The following is a 17,405-nucleotide window of genomic DNA, read 5'->3' as shown; positions in this document are numbered from 1 at the left end:
CGCCATAGGCGGGCCCGGTGAGGTTGTCACGATATTCATGGCTTTTCGCTCATAATGATTTCGTTGTAGCGGTTGCGCACGGCTAGGCTGGTCTGGTCTAATGCTAGATGTCTCAAAATGGGTGGTACTCTTGATATTTGTATTGCGAAAACAGAAAAGCCGGTCTGCGGCAGCATTTCCCTCGGCCGTCAGCACGGATTTTCAGTGCCCTTTCGAAGTCGGCATGCATTTTAGAGATTAGACATTGCAAAATTGATTCGACTGTACAAAGCAACAAACTTATGCCGCGTGGTTTGATACTATGGTGCGAATAATTACATGGCCAGCGACCTGCCTAGTGACGCTGATAACCACCGGCTCCTTCCTCCCATCACGACGAGCGCGGCCTGCTTCAAGACTTGTCGACGACGTGGACCTTGGGCACGTACTTGTCGACGACGGCCTTTTCCTCGGCGGTCGGCTTGTACTTCTCCTCAGCCTGGTCGGAGAAGTAGAGACCAACTCCGCCCCAGGCCAACACGGCCACGCCAACGCCCAGGCGGGTCTTGGGGGAGAGGTTCTTGTAGGCTCTGGGGAGGCGTCAGCATAGTGAAGGTCACTGGGTGGGAACAAAGCAGGATTTGCCAAGAGACGAGGTGGTGGAGAGAGATCTGGGAGGGAGGGGAGGCAGATGGTTTTAAGCTTACTTCAACATCTGGTCTCCTGGAGATGGACGCAATGGGGGGGGGTGGCTTGGTGGACTGGACTGAGTTACGTCGGAGAAGAGGGGAGTCGCATCCCTGGCGGCTCTGGGTGAGAATGTCAATTTGTATGTTTCTTGGTCGGGGATGAATTGAAAGGCAAGTGGATCTTACTGATGAGAGCTTGCCAGGCTGAGCGTGGATTGGGCTTAGAACTCAGTCGACCGGTGGTCGAGGGAGAGTTTTCGTGAGGGTGGGCTCACGGGAGGAGATGCTGGTGTTGGAGAATTGAAGTGGTCTGATTGGTTGAGTGGGTGCTATAGTGGATCTCCGTGACTTCAAGTCCCGTCGCGTCAAACATGCAGCGTTCTTCAAGTTTACGTCCCTACACTTACACTTTCGGGTGTATTGATTCGGGCTTTGCGGTGACGAGCATCTCTTTTCGCATTCATTATATCCCGACAACGGCGAAGGGGTCGGATGAACTCCCGTCTCTACTAAGGCGTCGCCGTGTACAGGGGACCGTACTTCTCCTTGACCCATCCGCAGTACTGCTCCCATTGCTCGTTCCACTGTTGGATCCGGTCCGCCTTGATACCGGTTCCATCTTGACCCAGCTCAACGTCCTGATGCCAAGTAACGTCGTCTTGATCCTCGAAGTTGGACCAACGCAGACTGTTCTGTGCCAGAGCGCCCTGTCACACCGTGTCAGAAAAGCCGATTTCACCCACATGGAGAAAGGGAAGAGATGCATACCAATCCGGCGAGTCCTACATTGTCAAAACCTTGGATGACTTGGTAGAAGTCGAAGCTCAGACCAGCAGTGTCCTGGCCCATCATGGCCGGATCGTCATTGCTGATGGCCGTGGGAACGCCGTGTGCGATCATGGCCGGAAGAGGGTGATGGAGGATATCCGTCGCCAGCCGCAGGACCTCGTTCGAGATGGGACACACCTCGACCAGGATGTTCTTTTCCTTGACCTCCCGAACCAGCTTGGGGTGCTTGTACAGGGAGAATCCGTGGCCGATCCTCCTCGTGCCCAGCTCGATGGCGTCGAAAAGATTGGAGTCCGTCGTGTTGCCATCGCCGACGGTCTCTCCCGCGTGAAAGAAGAAGGGCATGGTGACGTTCTTGTTCTTGGCCTCTTCTTGGAACGCGTACAGAAGCGGCACCCAGCTCTCGAGTGTCGATATGTCCTCCTGCCCGACGAGGTCGTAGCCGCTGAATAGCTCGCCGATCACGGGGTTCTGTTTTCTCAAAAGCGCGCTTTGCATACCTGCACGAACACAGAAGATCAGTTTTCACGAGTTTTCAGAGCGTCCACGGACAATCACGTTAGTCGGACTTACTTTGCAGAATCTTGTCCTTGGGCCGGCCTCGGTAGTCGGACCAGATGACACGGGCGCCGTGGAAGGGGTGGGTGGTGTTGGCGGCGGTTTGGTTCTTGAAGTCATTGAGCTCCTCCCACATCACAGTCCACCAAAAGTCGGGATCCGTCCTGTCCTGCGTCGACCCCTCCGCGGGCGCCATTTTGTCCGCAGACCCTCCGGCGCGGATCTCGACCCAGCTGATGCCGTCCGCGGCGAGGTCTCCGAAGAGTTCCCTCCAGAACTGGCGCACGACGAGTTCGTAGGTGAACAGGCCGCCCGCGGGGTCGAAGAGGCCCTGGAAGCGCTGCCAGATCTGGTCGACTCCCAGCTCGTGGTGTATGGCTTCCTCGTCCGTGATCACCATCTTGCTCTTGACGAACTTCTTAAAGCCTTCCCTCCCCTCTACGGTCTTCCAGGTCCCGTTGGAGTGATTCTCGGCGACGGCCGGGAAGCCATCGGCCGCCGCTGAAACGGGCGTCAGTTGGCCGTTGTAGTCGGGCGAGTAGACGCTGACGCCTTCGGCGACGGCCTCGCTGCTGTACGCAAACTCGATCGTCGCCGCGTCCCGAGAAGCCGTCGTGTTCAGGCTCTGCGAGGCCTTGAACACCATGCCAGGGGTGTTCAAGACGATGTCCAAGAGTTTTCCGTACGGCAACATGGCCGAGAGGTGGGCGTGTAGCAGCGCGCCTTTCGGCATCTGCTGGACAATCTTCCAGAGCTCCGTTCGGACGATTTGGTCGCGCGCCAGGGCGAACATCTGGCCCGGGAACCGCTCGCCCTCCCGCCAGAACTTGGCGAACTCGGCCTGCCGTACATTCTGGACGATGACATCTGCCTCCGCGCAAGTGTCGGATAGGTTTCCCCTGAACCTGGCGTCTGTAGGGCAATGATCAGCAATGGGCTCGCGGATGCGTGATTTTGTGAAGGGGTTTCCAACCTTGGCGTTCGAGTTTCTCGCTGTCGACCAGCATCTCCCTGAGGCGCTTGTGTCGTATCACGGCGGGGTTGTCCTCGGCCATGGCCTCCCATCTCTTGAGAAGGGCCTCGCCGCTCTCCGTGATGCTGCTGCCTCCGCGCTTCACGGGGAGACTACTGTCCCACTCGGGGACGTTGCTGTCCCATTTCCAAAGGCCACCATCCGACTCGGGAAGCGGGCCGGCCACCGATGAGGCAGTGAAAGCAAACGCCACCAGAACATTGGAGAAATGCATCTTGGGAATGGGGGCCCAGGGTGGGCGACAGAGAGGCGAATGGTTGAGGAATGGATGAGATGAGCTTCCATGTCGGGGTCGAAGCCATGAGATATATATATATGTATCTCCCTTGCTCAAAGAGGAATCCCGGACAACATCACCTGTGTCCTATTATTTCCAGAGGCGGCAGTCTTTGGAATGCGTGGAACATGGGCCGATGCCCACCACCGAGCATTAGGCATCCCGCAGTATGCAGTCTGCTCGAGATACATACTTGCAGCGTCCGACGGCAGACCGCTACTGAGACACAGCTGAAGCCTTAATCCGTTTTGCGGGGCTCAAATTCGAAAGAGCCGTTCAACTCCTTTGACCGAGGCACTTGTTTCTGGCCAGCGGGAGCACCGACTCATGACTTGCCTTCTGATATCAAGCATGTTTTGCTATGCCCCATTAGTTGATGCATATCCCACGTCTGGAAGTGGATTTGAACTGAGACCCGCGGGAATAACAACCTCGTGTTCAGTGCGGGGGAATATCGCTTGCACACCGCTTCGACGACAGGATGCTTCTCTTGACTAATGGCATGACTTAGCCGCAGTTCATAGCAGGCCCTTTCTCGTGGGGTTTGAAGCCATGAGATGGAGCAGAGGTGTTTACCATGTTACGGAGAAAGTAAACAGAAACCGCGCCAAGGACGAACGCTCTTGACTTGTTCGAGGCGAGGTCCGCTTTGGTGCGTTGAGACACATGTCTCTCGCCTCTTGGACTAGCACGGATCTGTAGGACGAGCCGAGCCGCGAGGTAATAAAACGGGACAGGCACAGGAAGCGAGCGGCAATGGAGATCCGATGGATGCATTGGCGATATGCCCATGTCGTACGTTCAGGGCCCGGGACATACGTTGGGGCCACAACGTTCGGGATTGATCCGTGACTGCACGACATTGGTATGTATTCCCCGCAACCTGGTGTTACTGTCCGTCGTGATTGTGTCCCACGGAGAATCGTCGAGGAGGGTTCTGTTGACAAGCAAAAAGCGCTCGTCTACTGCAGGACTTGAGCAAATTTCCCAATTTCCGTAACTATTCTTGCCCTGCAGAGATTGGAAAGCACGGCGATGTCGTGCTACGTAGCGGTAGCGGTAGGAAATAACCGTTCATAGGAAATTGCTCTGTATACCACTGTCTATTGTGTCCTCCAAGTCATCTGATGTCTCAAGCTCGCAGCTTGCCAATGCCCCGCAGATGCTTGGAGGGAGTTGTAAGGCCGCTGGACAGAGATGTCCTCTCGGTAGGATATACGTCCGGGATCTCGGGCCGCGAAATGATATCGCATCGACGGGAGCGTCCGCGAACGGCTTGGCGGAGCTCTCGGTCAGACGGGACGATCAATCGGGAATGCCGTGGTGCCGGAGACCGAATGATAGGCTCTCTGAGCCGATCCGGGATCTTGGCGGCGGGCTGTGGCGTCTTCAAAAGTTCGGCTGCTGCAAGGAGTCGATGTCAGTCATCGCATCTCGGTGGGCGCTGCTTCCATGGTCATAAGTTACCCGGCCACTTCATTCGAATGAAGACCACGCGTTAGAGCGGAGAGGATCAGCCTCAGAACGATCTTGGCCGGAGAAACAATAATAACACGCAAACCCTACTGTTCTTTGGTTGACCTCCCTCGGCCGGGAGATGTTTCATCTACACGTTTTCTCTTTTGTGTGTGCTGGATGCCCCTTCATTGTTACCGGAGTATCTTGATCGTCATGGAGTCGATAGCTTGCCTCTCCAGCTTAAGCTCACTTTTGTCCATATATCTATGGAAACGTTCAAATACGTCGCGTAAAATGCTGCACGTATGCACACATCGGGTTTTCGGCCCTCCAAAGGTTCTAAGTGAGGTCGTTAGACAAAATCCCAGAAAGACCCAACACATTCTTCTTCTTTGACGTTTAGTTTTTGCAGACGGACGGCATACAGGGCTGATACTCTTCCAGCTTCTGCTGCTCTGTAGTGATTTCCCATGCGGTCCAGGAGACGGCGAGCTCTCAAGTCACCAAAGAGGAGAGCTGTGTCCAACTGGCAGACGTCAAGATATCCATGTTCCGTGTAATGCTTCTGCAGGTGCTCTCTCGGAAAACTTACTTAACTTGCCGTTGGCCTGCTAATGATCGCCCGAGGTGCAAAAGGCAGAACACCAGAACACGTGCGTCATTCATTCGATTCCCGAAGCAGGTCGTGGAAGCGGACACAAGGTGCATTGCCGAAAGTTCGCCATGAAAGCAACTTGCAATCGTGTTGGCGAACACGCCATGGACGCTCTATGCCTCCGTAGCAAAACAGGACGAACATGGACTAAACAGATGTTAGTCCGTGGCGTGTTGTGACGTTTGCTGGGTATCCCGACCCGACTCGTCCTCAACGTCCTTGCAGGCGTAATGTTTGAAATTGCGTGCGACGTGGGAGCAGTCACGATGCCCGTACGATTCCCGCTGTCCAAAGATCCAGAATGTGCTGCTTGGGATTAACTGAACGAAATCGAAAGTTGCGACATCCGCTGGTCCTGACCTTGGAATCGGAATTTTCCCCTCGCTCCTTGGCCTCAAACGGCTCGACTTCCTAACTCATGAGGATTTGCTTTCCGTCAGCGGATATGAAGCCCTCTCCTTCTGCGTCCACGCTACCGGTAACGCGTCTAATGTGAGTACCGCCTGCAACCGTCTGCAAGATCTGAATATCTGGCAGATGTTCGTTCATCCATGGCAGAGATGAGATGTGTTTCTTATCTCAAGACCCCTAGGGTTCTGGAAAGAGAGCAGGGTTGGATGGTGTGACCAAATCATTGTCGCTGAAGATTCGCTTTCCCCGGAGCGTGTTGCCTGGACAGGTAGTAAGTGGCATAGTGTACTTTGAACCGGGTCCTTTTACAATAAGGAGTTCGCTGGTATATTGAGCCATAAAGGAACCGATAAGTCATCTTGACTGAATCCGCCGTGATGACATCAGTTGGGACTCCGCAGATCTGTTACACAGGAAACCAACGACAAGATCCGGTCGTATGATATCCATGCACGCCTCATCGCACCTCAGATCGGACCGGAGGCTGTCAGTCAGCACTCGCAGACCAGCAGGTGGCACTTGCCAACAGCCTACAGCATTGAGGCACAAGTCTCGAAACCGATCGATGTCAAATCAGCGCCTCGGCTGGCAGGCTGTTCTTAACATCGACCAACCAAACCAACATATCCGACCGTCAAACCAGTCACTCGGTGCCGTAATAGCAAACCTCCAACTGCCGACCTTGGGCAAGGGCGATAACGAACTTGAGGAAACCAGCCAATACCAGAGGCGCAACATGGACACCGACTTCCCCCTCCCTCGAGCCAGCCGTCAGTCTGCACGATGAGATCGCTACAGACAGGGTCCAGACCCCTCCACCCAGCCCCTCGTCCTCGCCTCCCAGCCCACCCGCAACGGTCCTCGTGCCAAGTCCGTGAAGTCATCATGCCGATAACCGCCAGCAGGTGGGGGAGGGAGAGATGGAAGGAAGGGTGTGTCTGGTGAGATCCTTCGTCAGCCAGAGAGGTCAAAGTGGGAAACCTCAGTAGGATAGCTGCATGAGTACCGGGGAAAAGAAGAAAAGAAGGAACGGCAAGTTAGCCATCCTGTGAAAGAGAAATGATGTTGTTCTCGCTGCCCGCTGACGCGGTCGGATCCCAAATCTTGGTTTTCCAGCAGGGCAAATGCGATCGAGGACCCTGATTTTGCTCACCCATGTTCCCCCCACGCAAGCAGGTTAGGCGGATTGATGGAGATGGGGACGTCATTGCCGATCTGCGACTCCCGCGGGGTTACACCACGAGGAGAGGCTGCCCGCGAGCAAGTTTTTGGGATTTCTTGGATTTCTTTTGAAGAAGATATAAATCGAGACGGCGACGGCCTGGTAAAGGAAGAAAAAGAATAGTTTGAGCATCGAACACTTGTGATCGACGACGACGAAGAAGACAAGCAGACAGCTTTCCACATCCTCACAAATTCGTCCAACTTTTCCTCTCAAAATTTCGAGCTGCAAAACACAGATCAGTAACCATGGAGACCGCAACTACGCAATCCCTTCTCGTTTCCCTGGCGATTGTACTCGCCGTGCTTGCTGGAGGTTTCTTCGCCTACCAGCAGGGAATGATGGACCCCATCATCGAGCAGATTGGGTGAGTTGAACTCGAACAAAAGAAGCAGCGCGTTTGCGATGTGGCCGCCCTTGCAACAATAGCTAACACTCGTCGGCTGGCAGCATCATGATGTTCAAGGCAAAGGCCGAGGCAGAGAAGAAGAAACTCCAGGCCCAGGGACAAAAGGCCGGCCAGGACTTTGTTGATGGTGAGCTGAATATCAGCCCTGGCATGCCAAATATCCCGAGAATTGCACTAACAATGGCCCCACGCAGACCAGCTCAAGGGAAACAAGCAGGCGGCAGACGTCGCGGACGGCATTGGATCGTTTGGAGGGCTGAAGAAGCAGATTTAATCTCAATCCTCGACGTTGAGTGAAGCTTATTAGTCGGGGTCGTCCAGCATCTGCTGCAGGATCGACAGCGCGAACGACCGGAATGATGAAAGTCAAGGTTATGAGCGTGTGGCATTAAGGAATGGACGTTGAGCGTTATTGGCGTGGGAAACAGACTTGGGCCGGCGTTTTTTTTTTCTTGCCAGTTTTTCTCGGTCTATTCTCGAACATTTCTCGGCGCTAGAGGGTAACGAAAAAAACGTGTTTGTCAGCTGTAATTTCGCCCAAGCGCAAATGTTCCTCAATCGGTGAACCACTTGACATTGAAGATGGGGGCGGTTGAGGAGCCCGGAGAAGAAGAAAAGAAGTGTTTCGACCAACTTGCTTACCAGGGAGAACCTGTTGCGGAGAGATTAAGGAGAGCATGGGTTTTGATGACCTCATGGCTCTTGAAGCAGGCCAGGACCCTGGACCACGCAGCTCAAGAATACCCCAGCACTTGGCAATTGCACTTCCATTTGGCGGAAGTCAACAGAACGACAGGGCACGCCTCACGGCAGGGCGACGCCATGCCTCGCCTTGCCTTAGTGGACGGGTGCGAAGTTGCAGGGCTCAGGTGGTCCAGGCTCCGTGCAACCGTGAATCTGAACCTGTGACGATCGGCGGCGAGCTCGGGCTCTGCCTCCACTGTCACCGTCCTGTTTTTCCAATTCACTGTCACCCTTCACCTCAAGAGTTAGGTGTCGAGAACGCCAATTGGACATTGGGGTTCCAGTTTGGAGGCTTGGAGTCCTTGGGACCAGCTTGTGATCCCGCTGGGGAGTGTCAAAACCCCTCTCTTTTGCTCAAATCTCTCATTTGTACCCTCTGGTTGCCACGAGGAGTCGAGGACTCGGTACTTGCGGAAGTCCCACGGTCAACGTTTTCAATCAGTCATCATCCCCCGGTGAATCCGACTCGTTCTGGGAGGTGGCCATGGGTTGCACAGACGGATTGACCGGCTGCGTCCGCCCAGATTGGCCCTGTCCAGGACTCAAAAGTCGGAGTCAGGAGTCGAGTGTTGACCTACTTCAGTACAGGCCTCACCGAGGCGGAGCCCCGAAGGATATTATATTCGGCACACTGCTCATCTGCGCTCGAAACTCGGACGGGGCCTGGTCATCGCCCAATGCAGACATTGTATGCAGCTACAACCCCTTAATCCAATGGCCGTATGTCGCGCTGTTGCTTGACTTGTCTGAAAATCCATCAACTCATCCTGAGGAGCGTGGAGTTGTGATGCTGAAGGCCAGCTGGAGTTCTGCGAGCGGCCTCTAATCTGAGTCAGGAAGAAAACAAAAAACGAAAACCCCTGCTTACCGACCACAGCGATGGGTCGTCCGATGTGGCTTGGATCTTCGAGGGGACTCAACTTTGAAGTTTTCTTGCTCCACTCATCGCGGAACTTGCTTGAAGGAGCGGAGAATTTCATTTCCCATCCAGAACAGAGTTCAAGGTTGATCCTGCTATTTTAAGCCGCGCTGAAGGCTATGTGTTCGTCAAAATAGCAACGGCGGCCAAGGTTTGTTTGCAGATTGTTGACAGCAGCATACGAGGGGACTGCCGAACATGGAATTGGCCTGAATTCTGGGAACGCTTCCTTCCACCTGGGGTTGAAAAACTGGCACAATCCTCAGCTTATCTGGCCTCTTATGGGTTGAAATTGCGGCATTGGAATCAGCCGAAGGATGTGAGACGTGGAATGACTTCCTCAGAGAAGCGTTTGAGCGGGCTGCTACCCGGTTTGACTGGTTCGTTGCCAGCTTGGCTTCTGAAAACATGGTTGGATATCAACGACTGAAGAACGTTGTGCGTAACGATCGAGAACGGGAGAGCAGCATGGCCCACGGGCCGTCTGTGATTGGCAGCGCTAGGCTCAGAGTGGACCTGCCTTGTCTGCATTCCGGGGTTGAAGTGAAGTTTCCAGGTGGCTGGGACCAGTCGTCCGTATCCGCTTCTTCAGTTCCGGGTCTTGTTGTCGTAGGCGAAGTGATAGCCTCATCAGGCCATCGGCAGAGACAACTCTTTCAAAGCTCTTCTCTTTCGGGAAAAGCAGCAGACATAGACACGAGTGGAATTCGCAAGCTCTTGGCGACAACGTGGTGTGGTAATTGACAGATCAATCGCGCTGGCATTTGATCGGCCCCGGCCACACGCGTGTCTGGTCTGACGGTCCCAACCTTGGTGCGCCCCGCTGTCGAAGAATCCGGACGTAAACCGGACTGCCGACGGTAATGCTGGGCTGACGAGCTGGAATCTGATGTCGGCGAAGGGTCCGGCTCACGGCCTAACACACTGATGGCAAAGAGACCAAAGCTAGCTGCAAAACGGGCTGCCCACAGCACCCGGCGCAATATGGCTCTTCCTGCGTACCGTGCTACCCCACCTCCAGTCCCCGCGCAAGGAGGAGATGAAGAGGGGGGGAAACGGCTCATCGCATGAGCAGCCCGGGTGACGACGTTTCCTCGTCGGTTGATTGTTCACCAGACCAACGTTGGTTGGTCGCAGTTCTCTTGGAACAATCTTGAGACATGTACAGGCATGTGAGGCAACCAGCCGGCAGTCCTCATGAGAACGAGATCAAGACAGTGCCATGAAGCTATTGTTGGAGGTTCTGAAAGCAAAGGTACTGAAGTCCATAGGCCGGAGCCGAACTGCAGGAAAAGGCGTCTCAACAACGAGTGTAGCAGAAGAATGCTCTGCAGCAGGATGCAGCTTCCGGGGCCGAGGAGGGGGCAGGCTTGAGACATTGGTGTGATAGCGTCAGATGCCAGTGTCAGTTGGCCGGGGCGATAATCTTCGGGCGCTCGGCTTGCCGATGAGTAAGTTTTCATGTGTACTCTGCAATGGGCGAATGGAGCGGCGCGCCTGAGCAGAGGTTCAGAGGTTTTCAGGTTCCTTTGAGGGTGGTAGGGTCGGGGGCGGCAGCGGCGACGATCGACCAGACCGGGTGGAATGAAACAGTTCCCGGATTGCTCGAGGTGGTACATCGTCGGAGTCTTTGCTTTTCGTTCCATGTTCCCCTGACGGAGGCTTGAGCCCATTTGCTTCAGAGGGCTTTCAACTCAATGTCGAGATGCTTGTGCTTATGGTTTTCACAAGCAGATGCAGCCGTGATGACCATGCAGTAGGCTGCCCCTCCCGACCTGCAAAGAGAGGATAGCGATGACGGATGACAGCGGGGTCGCATGGGCTGACGACCAAAAAGAGACGAACTGACCAGATGCGGCCAAAGAGGGGACGGACGACGATACGACGATACGGGGCCAACAGACGGCTTGAGTACTTCGTATAGTACATACTTGAGTACGAGAAATTGACGGTTTGGGTGCGTCGATATGTGGTGCGTTAGCCAGGAACACCGAGTAGAGGACGACACCCTCTCCAACGAGGGTGGTCGTCACGACGGGGTGTCAGGCTCGGCATCGTTGGAGGCGGGCGGGGACGGCTGGGAGAGACTGGGAGAGACTGGGACGTGCCTCAAAATGGCTGTATGCGTAGGTACTTCTCTTTAGAATGTCAGGTGTCGATAGTTTAAAGTGTGTGCCTGTGACGACGAGTGCAGATGTGTCCAGTGTGCGTGTGGTTGTGGTTGATGGGGCCGGACAACAAACCGACCCATTCCTTCGGACAATTGTTGGCGTTGGGTGCAGCAAGGTCTGCAGTGAAATGCAGCTCAGGCGCGGCAAGCCAGTCGATGCTGTGCTGTGCTTGTGCTGCGTTGCGTTGGCGGGTGCGAAGTCGGGCAGACGATTTGTTGGAGTAAAAGGTAATTAACTCAACTTTTACCGACGATGAGAAAGTGACACGAGAGACAAGCGTGAGACAAATCCCCGACTTCATTGGAGAAGGCGAGAAAGAGCCCGAAAGAGAAACACTTTTTCAGCCACTCGATTGGGAGGATCCACTCCCGTCCTCTCAAGCCAGAACCTAGGTAGGTAACCTAACGCTGTGACGGGAAGTCGCACTTCACGTTTGGCATGCACGATAATGGAGGCTGATTCAATCTCTCCTTCCTTCCGAGTTATTTAATCTTTTCTTTTTTTCCCTGTGTGTAAATCCAAATGGGACAAGACGGCACTCGGCTTTTGTCTAGATGACTCCTTTCCTGATCACCTCCTCGAAGTGTCTTTCTAATACTAACATATCCCGATGCTTGGGCTCTCAAATATCGATTTGTATTACGGATATATGCGGCCACTCTCCAGCCGGGACAGAGCACTTTGTATGCGCACGGCACATCATGTTCGCCCCATGCATGGATTGGGCTGCATGTCAGGACGAGTCAAGACGAGTATCCGAAGGATCGTCAAGGCCGTCCGTGTCCCGTCCGCGCCCAGACCTTTTTTTTTTGTTCTCGAGACTTGAGACTCAAACCTGTCTTGGACGATGCATGGCAAAAGAGTGGATGATGGGTGCTGAAAGGTCGAAAAGAAGTAGGGGTCACCGGCAACTGGCTCGCAACGAAATGACAAGGTTTCATCTCATCTACTATTGTGGCTTAAGTGTGCGAACTCTCCATCCCTTGCTTACTGTTGGCCCACGATGGCGTCGCCAATGAGGACGGCAGACGGCGTGAATGGGTTCTGGACTGAAGACAAGTATTTGCGCAAAGTGCCTGCATATGCAGGCATATCATATCCCATGGATGCTTGTTTTGTTTTTTCCCGCAATGCTTTCTTTTTCGGTGTTTCTGATTCTTTTCCCCCATCTCTCCCTTGCGCATGCTAGTGGTTTGCTGCCTCGGATCTGCGAGTCTGGGTGAGTATGAGTAATAAGACGAGATGAGGTGTTGTTTTGGAGTCTGATGTGAGCTGTTGCCGGCGTAACCTTTCGTGGTCTCGTTGGGTAAGGATTAGAAGGAAGGCTACCCAAGCATAAAGTCCCGAGGTACTTCGCAGTAAGGAAGAAACCCATCGCCAGGTTATCCAAGGTAGTACGCAGTACTTCTTGCCGAGAGGTTCCGTGGGAATGAGTGCACGTCGCTGTACATTCACATTCATGGCATCCTCAGTCTCACCGCACGCATGGAAGCTCAAGAAAGCGAATGCGCCATCAAGTACAGAGTGGCAGCAGCAGTAAGTAGCAGCAACGCACAGTCAGACCACAGTCCACCGAATCGTCACCCACTAATGCAGCATCTGCAGCGCTACAGCTGTGGTTTGTCAATGACAGTTGCCTCACAGCTTCGCTCAAGCAGGCTCTTGACCTTTGACACCGACAGTGCATGCGCTTCGGTCGGCTCTGTTGCAGTCTGGTTTCGCCGTGAGGCCAGACTGCATTAGAAATGTCATCAATGGAAAAGAAAGAAAGACATCAAGTCTTGTAAAAGGAAAACGAATAGGTAGGTGAGATTGAGAAGATATCTGTACCTCGATACCTCAACCGAGAGAGTTTGGCTCCGCCTCAAGTTTACGTGCCCCGGCACGCCAGAAGAGGCGACAAGTCGACAACCAGCCAACCTCAATCGGGCCAGCCACCTCGATCTCGCTTTCGCGGGCTTGCCTGATTTGAAGCCGTCATCTGCGTTTGGGTCTCGCAAAGTCACTCGTATTAGGTAGCTTGGATAACACGCGGAATGACTGGACAAATTCCTCACTGAAGAGTACGGATACCTTACCTGAACATTTGCCGTCATGGTTCCTGGCGCTGGTCTCAATAATTTTTTTTTTTTTTTTTTTTTTTTTTCCCTTTCACAAGCACAAAGCAATTCCGAGTCAAGTCTGGGCTCGAATACGTTAGCTTACAAGTGAAATGGGTGATGAATTCGTTCAGAGCCAGAGTCCATACGGTACGGTTCCTGAGCTGCTTGGGTACAAGCCTCGGAAAGAGCGTTGCCCCTGCCTGCGCCTTCCTTCCTTGCCTCCCGCTCCCCTCTTTACCTAACTACCTTACGGTACGGACACTTCAGGTGGGATTCACAGTCACCACCGGCTTCGATATCTCAGACATTGCTCTTCCATTGCCAAATCTTGCCAGCAACACAACAAAACGGGCACGCAACACTACGCATCGTGCCTTGCCACGCTGCTGCTTCACAACCACCACCCGCCAGCCACGGCCACGGCCACATTCCTTCCTCCTCGCGCCGTTGCTCACCTATCGTCAACTCGTCTCTTCTGGTCTCTTCCGCCTGCTCGCTGGCGTCGTGCTTATTCCTCACCTGGCCTGGTCCATCTGGATTCTGGGCCGGCGCCGTCAACGACCAGGGACAGGGATCGCCTCTCTCCTCACATCCTCGTCGCCCACGTCACCTGCGCGCAACCACTTCAACCTTTCCTTTTCTTTCCTCCCTTGTTCGCCCACACGCCCACTCGACCACACGCCCACCCGGCCACACCACCAAATCATACACCGCACACACCCCCAAGACCGGACAAACACACCCACTCCTCCAGTGTCCCCGCTTGGCCCATACACCCTTCCCGCTGCCTGCGCAACCTGACGCTACCCAGCACTCACTTCAGTACTTCGCTCTCTGCGTGGTGATCCGTGAGCCTGCCGCTGTCTTGTACTTGCTGCTGCAGCGCTGCACCTTGCTGCTACCGAGCCCAAGAGTAAAGTGGAGGAGGCTGAGTTCACCCCCAGTGGACCTGAATGATCCTGTCTAACAAAGCCCAATTCGTCCCCCAAATTCTCCCAGCTACTTTTTCCGCCTTCTCTTCTTCAACCTCTCCCATATCGACGGGACTGTAGAGAAAACAAACTGGCTGCTTGTTGTTCGGCGTTGTGGGTGAGCGTGCAACACCACACCTACGACCGACGAATGTCGCTGGCTTCATACCCCCGTCTTCATCCACGAACGGGGCCCAGAAGACATCATCAGCGTCCTCGCCGATGATCCGTCACCCGCCAACCGCCAAACGAAACGAAAACGAACTGAACCGAACCGAACCATGCAACGGGTATCAAGCTTCCTTCCCTCATGGGAGGCGAGGAGAAGAAGTAATGCTAGTACTACGAGCAATGGCCGAAGCAGCATCATCACCGCAACCACCAAATCTCCCCTCGACAAGGTTTTCCGCTGGTCTAGCAAACCCGCGTCTCTAAACACAACTGCTCTCGCAACAGCTGCTTCACGCATTGATCGTGAGGCCTTCTGGCCGGCTACCCTCGATGCTGAATGCGATCGCGCCGCCCGAATTCTGAAATCGTTTTGCTGTAAGTTGTTGCATCTCTGTGTTCTCATGCCATCATTGCACATCGCACGCAGTCACTAACACCACTTCGCTTGTAGCTGATGGCTTCCTTGCGCCCCTGCACGACCTCCCGGATCGCTCCTCAGCATCCACCGAGCCGCAAACACCAATTCGAATTTTCAAGAAGATTCCCTCCCGAATCATTCAGAACGCTGCTGGTATCGCCATTTTCACTTGCATGCGGTCGGGCTTGTGGATGACCGGATCTGGCGGCTCAGGCATTTTGATCGCCCGCAAAGCCGACGGCACCTGGTCACCTCCTTCGGGCATCGTTTTACACACCCCTTCTCTGAGCTTTGTCATGGGCGTTGACATTTACGACTGCGTCCTGGTTATTAACAATATCGCCGCTCTCGAGCAACTAATCACTAAACCTACTATTACACTGGGAGAAGATATTGGCCTCACAAATGGCCCTCTAGTGGCTCTGGAATCAACAGAGGTGGACAACAAGTGGAGGGAATTGGACAACACTGTTTTGTCGTACATGAAGGCAAGAGGACAGTCCCAAAACGTCAACTTGACTGGCTGCATCCTGAAAGAGCGTGGGAATGAGAATGAGAGATTCTACGGCTGCAATGTCACCAGTCTGGATATTTGCGCGGGCAACGTGTCGAGGAACGTGGTTGAGACTCTCCCAATGTTCGAGGTCATCAAAGAAGCCGAGGGAAGAATCGACGCAGACCAGGCTGTTCTCAAGAAGCTCTCTGCACTACCTGCACCAGGAGATGCCATGATCGAGACGCCCAGAAGCTCACCCGCCTCACCGAAGACAGCAATCAAGTTCGGCATCCCGAACGCTGGCGATCCCGACCCATTCGGTGTTTTGGCTCTCGAGATGGCAGGACTAGAAATCCGCGAAGCCGGTACACACCAGCGCCCAACAAGTCACCAATTCGAGTTCAACCCTACACCTTCAAGCCCTGCCTTTTCCAAGTTTAGCAGGCAGAGCGTCGAGACAACCACGACAAGGAGCAACCGGGGCAGCGTCACGTCAAACAGGACGACCCGTACCAAGCTATCTGAGGCCTTCACGCACACGAACACGACGACTACCACGCCTGACACTTCGCCAAGCCAAAGTCAAAGCCAGAGTGAAGATGGAGCGTCTATCCACAGCTTGCCGGCGCTGAAGGAGCCCGAGGAGGTTGACTACACTAAGATCGATTTCACTCCTCTGAGACAAATCAGCGGTAGCCACTCCATTGAGGGAACCATCATGACTGAGAGCGACGACCACCTGCGTACCGATGTTAGCACCATTGACGACGCGGCTACCAAGGCATCTAGTATATGTACCAAGGATGACGAGAGGCCCGAGGTACAAGAGGAGGACCAGGATGAAGACGTCGACGACGAGGACGATGAAGATGACGAAGAGGAACCTGTAATTTTCGAGGTCGCTGAGGTCCAACCCGCTCGCCGTGCAGTCATGGCTGCTCCGATCCATGCCAAGGGCGCCCTGGTTACGATTCCTAAGAGGATTCCGCCGCCGCTCCCCGCAAGAAGCCCAGCACGAGGTTCTCGCGCGAGTAAGAGCGAAATCGGAGATGTCAGCCAGCTTCACAGCCCTCTTCAGTCTTCCTTCACCACATCTCCTCGCCAGTCTATCGATTCCAACTCGATCAGAAGCGAGTCGAGCAAGATTCCATCCATCAAGGAGACGTCAGCAGAGGATGCATCGGATGACGAGAGTATGAAGGAGACTGAGTCCGTCCAAGTTGCCAAGCCGCAATTGGACAAGTCTGTACTCAAGACGCCCACGTTACAAGAGTCAGACAAGGCCACACCCTTGGCTCCGGGTGCTTTCCCGGATGAGACCACTGACTTCATGACTCCTTTGGGTAGTCCTTTGAAGGAAGTTCCCAGCAGTGATTCGAGGCATGTTGCCCAGAAAGCGGTTGATGTTGCATGATACCATTCACTTTCTTTTGCTTTTTTAACGGTTAGGGTGGGAATTTGGAAGCAGCTGTCTGTCCCATCTTTCAGCTCGAGATTTTGGTTGCCAGGCGTTGGGGGATTTATGTCTGCATCCTCGGAGCAGGATGCTTGGCAATTACTTGCAATGACGAACAACTTGATGATGTTTTTTCAGGCGTTTAGGGATACAGGACACAAAAGACCAGGCAAAGGAGGGCACCACAACACCACACAGGGCGACAAACAGGTACACAGTCTGTACCTATGGGCATTGGAATTGTCAACAGGATTTGGGGCGGGCCTGTACATCTTAGAAGTTGAGCATTGGTCAAGCAGCTTGAGCAGCTGCAAGGGCATTACTTGGGTGACCCAACAGTCAAATGACTGATAGGGGCGACCTGACAAGGCCATCCGGTAATGGTAGTCTAGTCTTACGACGTACTGCATAAAGATAATGTTCAATCTTTCAGATCATGACCGGAATGAGCCCATTATGAAGTGCACGCTCTTGGTC

General features: G+C 54.0%; 3 protein-coding genes across 3 annotated transcripts; 2 read left to right on the top strand and 1 right to left on the bottom strand.

Annotated features, from left to right (window-relative positions):
• Nucleotides 1–391: 391 nt before the first annotated feature.
• On the bottom strand, nucleotides 392–3,262 carry CkaCkLH20_01068 (adenosine/AMP deaminase; the record flags this gene model as incomplete). Its single annotated transcript, XM_038883788.1, has 5 exons — nucleotides 392–569; nucleotides 1,209–1,375; nucleotides 1,437–1,957; nucleotides 2,031–2,927; nucleotides 2,989–3,262. 5 exons carry the CDS (start codon nucleotides 3,260–3,262, stop codon nucleotides 392–394), a joined length of 2,037 nt encoding a protein of 678 aa, XP_038751383.1.
• Nucleotides 3,263–7,319: 4,057 nt separating this feature from the next.
• Nucleotides 7,320–7,754, top strand: CkaCkLH20_01067 (uncharacterized protein; the record flags this gene model as incomplete). The annotated part of the gene is made up of 3 exons (XM_038883787.1): nucleotides 7,320–7,438; nucleotides 7,522–7,607; nucleotides 7,675–7,754. 3 exons carry the CDS (start codon nucleotides 7,320–7,322, stop codon nucleotides 7,752–7,754), a joined length of 285 nt encoding a protein of 94 aa, XP_038751382.1.
• A 6,914-nt stretch (nucleotides 7,755–14,668) lies between these two features.
• CkaCkLH20_01066 (LAS seventeen-binding protein) lies at nucleotides 14,669–16,886 on the top strand (the record flags this gene model as incomplete). The annotated part of the gene is made up of 2 exons (XM_038883786.1): nucleotides 14,669–14,933; nucleotides 15,010–16,886. 2 exons carry the CDS (start codon nucleotides 14,669–14,671, stop codon nucleotides 16,884–16,886), a joined length of 2,142 nt encoding a protein of 713 aa, XP_038751381.1.
• Nucleotides 16,887–17,405: the final 519 nt, after the last annotated feature.

This window comes from Colletotrichum karsti, assembly GCF_011947395.1.
Source record: "Colletotrichum karsti strain CkLH20 chromosome Unknown Scaffold2, whole genome shotgun sequence".
NCBI classification, from domain to species: domain Eukaryota; kingdom Fungi; phylum Ascomycota; class Sordariomycetes; order Glomerellales; family Glomerellaceae; genus Colletotrichum; species Colletotrichum karsti.
Note: the sequence above shows the minus strand (reverse complement) of the source record. Positions and strands in the feature narration are given on the sequence as shown.